Source organism: Physeter macrocephalus, chromosome 4 (genome assembly GCF_002837175.3).
Source record: "Physeter macrocephalus isolate SW-GA chromosome 4, ASM283717v5, whole genome shotgun sequence".
In the NCBI taxonomy this organism is placed as follows: domain Eukaryota; kingdom Metazoa; phylum Chordata; class Mammalia; order Artiodactyla; family Physeteridae; genus Physeter; species Physeter macrocephalus.
Genome location: NC_041217.1, coordinates 78295906 through 78306203, shown reverse-complemented (window position 1 = coordinate 78306203; position 10298 = coordinate 78295906). Strand labels below are relative to the sequence as shown.

Below are 10298 nucleotides of genomic sequence, written 5' to 3'. Positions count from 1 at the left end.
GCCGGTGCTCCGCAAGGGGAGGGCCCACAGCAGGGAGGGGCCCGCGTACCGAAAAAAAAAAAAAAAAAAAAAAAAAAAAAATGAACACTGCAAATGGAAAATGTCCCCTAGGGGATGTGAAGAGGAGCAAAGAGGTCTGCTCCATCTCTGTTGGAGTAGAAAATGGCAGAACGGGGAGCCTGCAGAAAGTCCCTGGACCTTGGGAATGTGGCTGCACTGCTTTGATAGGCACTTGCAGCCTCAAGCACGGGAGGGGAGGAACAGTTAGGCATCGCCCCCACTTGGACCTCCTGGTGCCAGCCCATGCTGAGGGGGCACTGCTGTCCCCTGACACCCTGAGAGTCAAAAGGGAAATCCCTCGAACCACACTTGTCTGTCCTTTTCAGATCGATGCCTTGACAGAAGTGGTGGCTGCTGTGAAAGGGAAAATTGAAGTGTACCTGGATGGTGGCATCCGAACTGGCAATGATGTGCTGAAAGCTCTGGCCCTCGGGGCTAAATGCGTTTTTCTGGGGAGACCCATCCTATGGGGACTTGCCTACAAGGTGAGAGTGGCAAAGTGAAAACCAGCCGGAAGGTACCACGCTTCTCATTCGTTTCCACGCATTTCTGTGGTTTAACCCCCAAGCTTGGCCGTTTGTTGGAGGTGCCACAGATCCTGAAGGACAGTGACCCCTCTCCAGCTCCACAATGCTTCCTCTGCAGCATGTTGCTCATTTTCAAGAGCTGTCACCCTACATTTTCCTCTTTGCTTTCCATTATTCCCAACATAGTTCTAATTTCACAGGTAGCCCCATCCTCCCCAGCACAGCTCTGAGCTCACCTAGAATTTATACTCAGCACATGGTCAGAATGTTCCTTCATGCCTCTTTTTGTCTCTCCTTTTCTCTCTCTCTCTCTCTCTCTCTCTCTCTCTCTGTCTTGGGAGCAGGGTGAACATGGTGTTGAGGAAGTTTTGAACATTTTAAAAAATGAATTCCACACTTCCATGACCCTGACAGGTAAGTTTTTACAATTCTTTTCCTGATTCAGAACTGAAAACAGGCCGTCTAAAGAACAGGAGCAGTGGGCCTTCTAGCTCGCCTTTCCCAGACCCAGTGGCTGCCCAAAGGAAAGAACAGGGAGGAAATGTGCCAGACAAAGATTAAGCACAAACTCAAAATGTGATACATCTACTGCAAAAGCAAATGCAATTTCAGATATTGGGAAAGAGGGTCCCGTTTTACTCTGGTCTGCTCAGATCCTATCAGGCTTGTCAGATGTGGTTCTGTGTGTCATCTTTTAAGTAATATTCATGGACTGTGAAGAGTAGAGAAATTATGTCATAGGGGAAGCACGGAGGAGCTGGGGAGATGGAAACAAACAGGAGGACAGAACGGGGAGAAGCATCATCCTGTGTAACCGCAGACAGCAAGACAAGCATGAATGTCTCGAAGTTACAGGCAGGCTATTTCAGTCAAAAATGAGATGACTGTAAAGCAGTGCTCATAAAAACATACGTGTTTGGCAAAGCCTGGAATCCCAGGGATCCTGTAAAATAGTGGTTCTCAACTGATGATGGTAACTTCTCTCTTCAGGGGCATTTTGTTCGGGGGGTTAGTTTATTTTTTTCTCATCAGCACAATGATGCAGGGTGGGTACTGGAGGTATTTAGTGCTCAAAGACCAGAGATGCTAACTATCCTAAAATGCTTGGAGCTGTCTCACAGAAAAGAATTGTCCTGCCCAAATGCCAATGGCCAATAGCTCTGTCTTTGACTTTGTCTGCTATAGATGGTAATCAATTGCTATGTGAGAGACAGACAAGACAAACCCCAGTAAGACCTCCACCCACGCCTCAATTCTAAAATATGGTAATAACAGAAACCTCCTCCAGAAGTAAGGAAATAATGAGTCAAGAGCTCTGAAGTGGAGTCAAGACTGCTTTCACGCCATTAACTTATTTCTGTAGATGATGTTACTGAGCATCTGACATGTGCTAGGCACAAGGCAAGACGTCCAGGTCTTTTCAGGTCTGGTTTTGATCTGATATTTAGACAAGTATCTTGTACTCAGCGTCCAATTTGCATAGTGTCCACTGGGGCTGCAGACTCACCCTTTGGGGCTTGAGTAGTACAAGCTAGAAAACTTAGATCGGCATTAATGCCAGCACCAGCCCCTTTCCACTTAGCGGTTTAAAAGAGAAAAAAGGGAAATGGATTAAGGCGTCAAGGACCGGGACTGTCCATTTTGGGCCAAAGCCTATGAAGATAAGGCAATAAATGACCCAAGTCGCTCCCATGAGGGAGGGGAGAACACAAGTGTGAACAAATACCGTATTGGTGTGTTTTGCCCCTAGGGGGCGGGGGGGTTGTGGGGGAGAGGGATGGGAAGACCTATGGTTTCTGCAGATTCCAGGAGATTGAGGTGACTTCTCCTGCTCCCCTAAATATGTTCTCCTGTCCTTGTGAAATGATATCTGAACTTTAAACAGAAGCCTGTTGGGGGAATTCACAATAACAAAGCTTTTTTATTCCACCAAAAGTTTATACTTAATAACCATTGGGGTGGAAATGGTGGCTGGAAAATCTTTTTCTGAAATAGAGCATGGAGAGCATGCTCCTTTTTTAAAGGGGGCAGGAAAAAAAGAAAGAAAAAACAGGATTATGAACACTTTCATGCCTGACTTTTTATATTCCTTTCCTTCTAATTGTTCTACAGTGAGAATGTATTGTTTTAAATGTATAGAAAAATTACTAATCAACAACCAAATGTGGGATGGAGAGGAGGGTTTGGGGAGGAAGAGGAAGAATAGAAATCCTAGGCCGACGGCCATCCCTCGGCATCCTCTGTGTGTGTCGCTCCCCCAGGAAAGACGCCCCACAGGCTAGTCCCCGGGGAGAGGGGGAGTCTCAGCTGAAGGGGGGGCTGTGTTTTTGGTGGAACTCACTAAAGTACGAAATCATAATGTGAAACCCCAGAGATTCTGTCACCCCTTAGCTTTTCCCTGCACGCTGCATCTCAGACGCCTTGACACAAACCTGGCACCCAGGAGGTGATCAGTCAATATGACTTCTCTTCCCTAATTCCCCTAGAAATGTGTGATATTTTTCCCTTTTAACCCTGAGACATCACAGACCTGGGAGGAGAACACTCTTTGCACTACGGTTGAAAGCAAAAGAAGTTTAAAATTAATGTTTTTCTAACTGTGAGACCAATTGCTGAAATTATATTTATAGAAAGGGTAAAACTGTGATTTGTCTTAAAAAACAAAAACGTGCACATATAAATCATATCAGCACAAGCCTGCACACACCTTACTCAGTTCTCATCCCTCGTAAGGCGAGGGGGCTAAATCAGAAGAGTATATGAATCTTCTTGAGATTTTTTGCTTGGAATTAACCACTTTGCTTTAATTTAGCCAAAGCTTTTTAGTGTGAATATCTACCTAATTTACAGTAATGAAAAAGCAGGAATACATTGTAATTATGCATTCACTCTTAAACTTTTACTGAACCTCTACCAAGAGTAAGGCAATGTCCCTGGTACCTTGTGGGACCCAGACCCAATCTGATGAGTTTATACTGATAAGTATAACAAGTACACAGGTATCACCATGGCTTAAATGTGAACAGATACTTCACATCTCAAAATGGAATCACAACACTTTGATGCAACTACTGAGACATTTTTACATAACTTAAATATTTATTTCTACTACAATATATAAGCAGAGATTATATTTTGGCATCTCTGTGCTCCTTGAGGAGGTCTGCTCTGAAGCTGCACTCTTCTGTCTGCCCTGTGGAAACCCAGAGCTCTCAAACTCATTGTCAGTTCTGATGAGAGCACCTCTGGCTCTGAATTCCTGCTTCTGCTGACTTAATTCATTTTACGGGTTATTTATGTATTCCACACCTGCCATTTCTGTCCCTTATAATCCACGCAGGCATGAAACTCAACCATTTCCTCCGCTTCCATTTTTGGGAAAACACCCTCTCATTAGTTATACTTTTGTGAGTAATACAATTTGCTAGTTAGGTTTTGGGAGGTGACGGTGCATACATCACAGATGGGGAAAGAACTTCAAGTGAAACATTATATATCCTCTAACACCAGTGATTTCTCACTGTCTTCTGCGCCGACAGTTCTCCAGCTCGTGTTCTCACTTTCTCCCTTCTCTCTTGACATTTGTCTGGAGTCACTCTCTCCAATCCCTGTGTCTCATCTCAGTGACAGTCCCAGTTTTGCATTTTAATGAAGCTCCTCCACCAAAGACGGGTGTTGCGTTTTACAAAACTTTTTCATAGAAGGCAGTTGTATGAAACACTCGCCCTATCTTGTCTGCTTTCCCTGAGTCATATGCCTCCCTGACAGATACTTCCTGTGTCCTGAAGCCTTATCACGAGGGAGATAAAGGTCAAGTGTATCCACTGCACACAAAGTGCTTTTTCCAAAGGCCAAAATACGGTTTTTACGTTTTTACCGTGCCGTTTTGACATGGCTGTTTTAAAAGAAGACACAGGCGCAGGCTCGTGAAATAATTCCCAGTGCAGTCAAAATTAGATGATTCGTTCTGTATACGTAACATTTAATCAGGGTGAGCACAGGGTCAAGTCAAGCTTGTTCCCACTAGACCGTCTCTTCCCCACAGTGGGGTAGGTGACTGGGGTTTTAGAGAAATGAGCTTTTTAACTACATTGTTCTTTTAGGCTGCCGGTCGGTTGCCGAGATCAGTCGGGACCTGATCCAGTTCTCCAGGTTGTAGAGAGAGAGAGTGAAGGGACTGACTGCTGAGTTCGCCCACAGGAAGAAGACAAAATCGTAATAGGGTGTGTGATGCCATCCTGCCTGGGTCCCATCCTGTCCACAGGCTCATCCCCTGCACCCTCAACCACTCCACCCCAAATCCCTCATATTCCTCAAATGTGCCGATGCTCTTCTTTGCCTCACTGCCTTGTATATGCTGTTATCTTGCCTAAAATCCTCCTCTGAAAGCAGACATCTTAAAAGGGCAGATCAATAATGACTGAAGTAGCTAGTGGATTAAAATTTTTGAATATACTACGTTTCTATGAAACAGCTATGGAAATCTGCACTCTAGACAGAAGAGCTATACATATAAAATATTCCCCAACAAAAATTATACTCCTATCTGTAGATAATAGGGAAATAATATAGTTAAAAACATAGGCTTTGGAGTCATACAGACATAGGATTGACAGGACTGTGACTTGGGAAAGTTTTTTGATCTCTCTGTTCTTCCATGTCCTTGTCTATAAAATGGGGATTATACTACCTAGCTCTCTAGGATGAGAGAAAGATTGAGATAATATATGTAAAGTTCAGAGTTCTAGTGTGTTTAAGAAATAGCAGCTTTGGGACTTGCCTGGTGGCACAGTGGTTAAGAATCCGCCTGCCAACGCAGGGGACACGGGTTCGATGCCTGGTCCTGAAAGATCCCACGTGCTGCAGAGCAACCAAGCCCGTGTGCCACAACTACTGAGCCTGCTCTCTAGAGCCCACGAGCCACAACTACTGAGCCTGCATGCCACAGCTACTGAAGCCCACAAGCCTAGAGCCCGTGCTCTGCAGCAAGGGAAGCCACCACAATGAGAAGCCTGTGCATAGCAATGAAGAGTAGCCCCCGCTCGCCACAACTAGAGAAAGCCTGCGTGCAGCAATGAAGACCCAGCACAGCCAATAAATAAATAAATAAATAAATGTTCCTTAAAAAAAAAGAAATAGTAGCTTTTATTTATTTATTTATTTATTTTAGCTTTTATTATTATTATTTGGCAAATTCCTATTCATCTTTCAAGACCTTGTTCAAATGTCACCTATTCTTACCTGGCTATTTGTTAGGTGTTTCCTATTGTGTTTTGCACATTATACTATTACAATCCTTATTATAATGTGTTATGTTTATTTATTTGTCTCTCACCACTAGTAGACTGTACATGGCTCTGAGCAAGAAACTATATACTTGGTACTGGGCTTGGCATATAGCAGCATCTCTATAAACGTTTGTGGGATGGACAGATGGATGGATGGATAGATGAATGGATGGATGGATGGATGGGTGGATGGACTGAAGATACATGGGTGAAAGGAGAGATGGAAAAATGAATAGATGCCCTACCAGATTAAAAATTCCCCAGACCAGTAGTCAGCAAAAATAGACTTCTAGAGCAGGGGCATCCAGCTGAATAAGACCTGACGCTTGAAGTCAACAAGAAAGTTAAGGATGAATTTCCAGTGCCCTAAATAAATAACTTCATAACTGGTTTCCCCATGTTCTCTCACTCCTTGTTACATTCTGTTCTCTATACAACAATCTGATAGATTTTTTAAGTACAAGCAAATCCTATACCTCACCTGTTTAAGGCCTTTCTATGGCTTCCCATTCCACTCAGTATCAGTTCTACACCGATCATCAGCTCTTCAGGGCACTGCAGGATCTTGTTCTTGCTAATTCTTCATCACTCTCCCCTTCATTCACTATGCCCCAGCCATAATGCCTCCTTTCTATTCCTTAAACAAGCCAAACTCTTTCTTGCCTCCGGACTGTCACCTTTACCATCCCCTCTACATAAAATGTCCTTCCCCAATCTCTTTCCATGATTGGCTCTTTCTAGAAACTTAGATCTCAGTTTAAAAGTCACTGCCCCCGGGCTTCCCTGGTGGCGCAGTGGTTGAGAGTCCGCCTGCCGATGCAGTAGACACGGGTTTGTGCCCTGGTCCGGGAAGATCCCACATGCCCCGGAGCGGCTGGGCCCGTGAGCCGTGGCCGCTGAGCCTGTGCATCCGGAGCCTGTGCTCCGTAATGGGAGAGGCCACAACCGTGAGAGGCCCGCGTACAGCAAAAAAAAAAAAAAAAAAAAAAGTCACTGCCCCAATCAGGTGAGAGTTCCCTGACTGTCCTATCTAGAATAGGCTCTACTTTACTCATCGCATTACCCTATTTTCTTTTCCCTCCCAGCACTTATTACAATCGGCAGTTAACTTATCCTTTGTTTGTTTATTGCTAATCTGCAGCTGCACAGCGATGTTTATCAGTTGTGGTCACCTCTTCATTCCCAGCGCATGGAACCATGCCCAACACCATGGAAAGCTTTCAGTAAATATTTGTTAAATTAATTAATCCAAAAAGATAAAGCTGGATCAAACTGCACTGTCACATATGGAGAAGTATAGAAGTCCCAGAGGGAAAACAGTGAGTTAGGACAGAACCAAGCTGAACTGGTCACTACCTAAGCCAAAAGACATGAAAAGTCTCCTATCATTCCTGGGTCGACACTTTGCTGCGAGAGCTCATGCCATAGTACAGTTCCACTTTTGCCCAGCTTATCCCACATAACCAAGGTCAAGAGAACATTAGATAGCATGGGAAACACAGAAAGAGAGCGCAGTCCTGCAGCAGCCTCTCTGGTCATAACTCTTAATGCTATAGCCATCTGCCTAACCCAAATGTATGGAATATATGCCTCCTACATATTTATAAAGAGAAAGTAAAGTATAGTGGTATTAGACAGTCCTGTTTGCCTATACTGGGGTGTATTCAGAACAGGGAATACAGGGGAAGTGAACACCCAGACTTCCAAATAATCAGGTCCTTTGATTCTTCTCTAAATAAACTATCTTTAAAGGGAAGATCAGTAATGACTTAAAGAGCTATATTGTTTTACATCCTCTATATCTCTATGAGATAACTGGAAATTTGCACTCTGGACAGAAGAGCTACCCATATAAAATATTCCCCAACAAAAACCATATTCCCTATCTATGAGACAGGGCAGAACAGACGAACCAGATAAAAGAAGGAAAGTAAAGCTAGTGTAGTTAGAACACTTAAAGAGTAGTAGACTCTTTATAGGATAGTGGTCTTTGAAAAGAGGCCTGGGAGACTAAGTTAGATGTCATTGTTAATGGGTTGATAAAAGGAAAAAATAATTGACCGTGACCCTTGTATTAGATCCTAAGTTTTTATTCAGTTAAAAGTTAAAATTGGCTCCTGCATTGTTGGGCTGATGGTCATTTTGAGGCCAAGAAGGGGTCTTAATTTGGCAGCAAGGATGGGGTGCTTATGCTAAAATTTAAGGACATACTAAGGAAGTGCCATGTCTATGGGCAACTGCCTGGCTGACACAGCAGTCACAGTTGCACTGTGGGACAGGAGGTCTAAGTGAGCAGGGGTGTGAAGAAGGCCCTCAACACACTGATTGGAGTAGCAACAATGTGCCTTGTAAAAGATGGCAGCTTCACAGGATCAAAAAGGGTTATGGGGTGGGGGTGGTCCTGGTATAGCCTAACCCATGCACCACTGCAAGGGATCTTGGGAAACTAACGTTAGTTCACAGAGCCAATGCCAGAGACATGAGAGAACAGAAAAACAAATGAAAGCCTAAAATATTTGTCTTTGTGACCTAGGATGCTACAGGATCCTGTTAAATAATGTCTATTCTGTGTAGTGCACTGACCTCCAGGAGAGGTAGTGAAAAGAGACAAGAGATTCAGGAACTCTGGAAACAAATTAGAGTATACCAGTCCTTGACCAATAAATGAGAAAGGAAGCATCTTTATTTCAGTCATATTGGATAGTTTTACTAGATAGATGTAGGCTTTCTCAATAAAGTACTAAAGACCTCAACCAACTGAAGAAATTAAAGTCTGAGAAATATTCTCTTACCCAGGGGTCTCCAAGAACATGGACTCTGACAGTGGGCAGGCTTTGGGCAGACTCCTGGGAGAACTGGACAACCCAGCCACCTCATGCAGCATGTGACGGCACCTAGATAGACTTTGCTCTTCTCTTCCCTGTTCCTCAGCCCTCATACCCCTGTTGCCAGTTGGGACTCAGCATCACATCCACTGGGGCTTGGTGAACTTCCTAGAAATTCATTCTCTGGAATTCCACTTCTAGATCACAGAACTATGCCTCAGATACCACTTGTTGAAGCCTCTTCCAATTTGTGTTAAGTCCATGACTTTGGTCTCATTATTCTCTTATGTCAGAAATCAGATGAGAATATCTCAGAACCGCATTGTCTTTTGTGGTGCAAAAGAATAAATAAGCAGCCTTGAAAATAAGGTTTGAAACCAGAGAAATCATTGGTAAGATAACATCCACTCTCCTAACCACCCCACCACAATCTCATAAATCAGATTTTTTTTTCATGCTTAGACTATCTTGCTGGCTAATGAACATGCAGTAAAATTCCCCAAGTTTCTCTGTAATAACTGTACTTATTATAGGGACTTCTAAGTAGGCATGATGGCCAGGAAGTCTCTTCAGCCCTGAAATGACCAGGTGGCAGCTTGACTGAGTCATTCCAGACTGGTTTGGGGTAAGAGAGGAACAAATCACAATAGCATATGGCAAGAAGGTAATTTGGGATGCAGATAATGGAGTCAGCTTACTTTACAAGAGAATCTGGTATAAGTTCTCCCTGTATACATCTACCTGTGTGATAACTGTATTCTTTTTTTGTTCCTAGACACATTTGTGTCATTTTTTAAGTTGCTTTTCCTTCTGAACTCAGAGGGCTAGATCCAAGATCCAGGATCCCAAGGGAGATGAGCAGGGATGTTATAAAGATAGTGCCAAAGGCTGTTCTCATTGCATCAGAAGTGTGGACAACGAAATGTCCACAGTCACATGAAGAGATACATATGAAACCTCAGAAGGGACTTCTTGGCCCCTAAAAATGTCCTACATTAGAATGCACGGGTAAAGAAGGCAGAGAAATCTTCACCACTGGAAAGTTTCAACAATTGAACAGAACACTGGGTATCTAAAAGATAAGCATTGTTTTCTGATAAAGAGGATCAGCTTTGGAGTCACCCCAGGGTCAGGTTGTATTGATTCAGATTCTGACTCCAGTGTCCTCAGGATGTTTGGCAAGACTCAAAACATCTTTTGTTTCCTCTACTAAATAATAATACCAATCTCCTTGGATTCTCATCATGAAAATTAAACAATATGGGGGACTTCTGTTTCCCAATCCAGGAGGTAAGGATCTTGGAAGTTGCCGGTCCATTCCAACAACAAGTAAAAAGTTGAACAAACTGAAAAATCAACAACTTCTCTAGATCCTTCAGAAAAGTGAGGTCACAGGGCACACCACCACCCCCCAAACTGGAGAGACTGGCAGATACAGAGAAGCACAATTTATCTGAGCAGAAATCTATGAGCAGAAGCCTCAGTGAAAACCAGCACTGGCATCAGAAAACCTGAACTGTAACTGATGAATTGCTGAAGGCTAGGTGTGGACACGTCTGAGAGTTAAAAAACGCTGGGGGCACCCAGTCAGAGAAGGA

The 10298-nt window shown here is 43.6% G+C and overlaps 1 protein-coding gene across 4 annotated transcripts in view; it reads left to right on the top strand.

The window, feature by feature from the left end:
• HAO2 (hydroxyacid oxidase 2) overlaps nucleotides 1-5807 on the top strand; it is a 215243-nt gene extending 209436 nt beyond the window's left edge. For 2 of the 4 annotated variants that reach the window (XM_055084369.1, XM_028488954.2), the window contains 3 exons: nucleotides 387-545; nucleotides 932-1001; nucleotides 4691-5807. In XM_055084369.1, coding sequence (XP_054940344.1) covers nucleotides 387-545; nucleotides 932-1001; nucleotides 4691-4746 — 285 coding nt within the window. In that variant the 3' untranslated portion in view covers nucleotides 4747-5807. The remainder of the gene's footprint in view (nucleotides 1-386; nucleotides 546-931; nucleotides 1002-4690) is intronic. The other 2 variants (XR_008617140.1, XR_008617139.1) reach the window with 2 other exon arrangements.
• Nucleotides 5808-10298: the final 4491 nt, after the last annotated feature.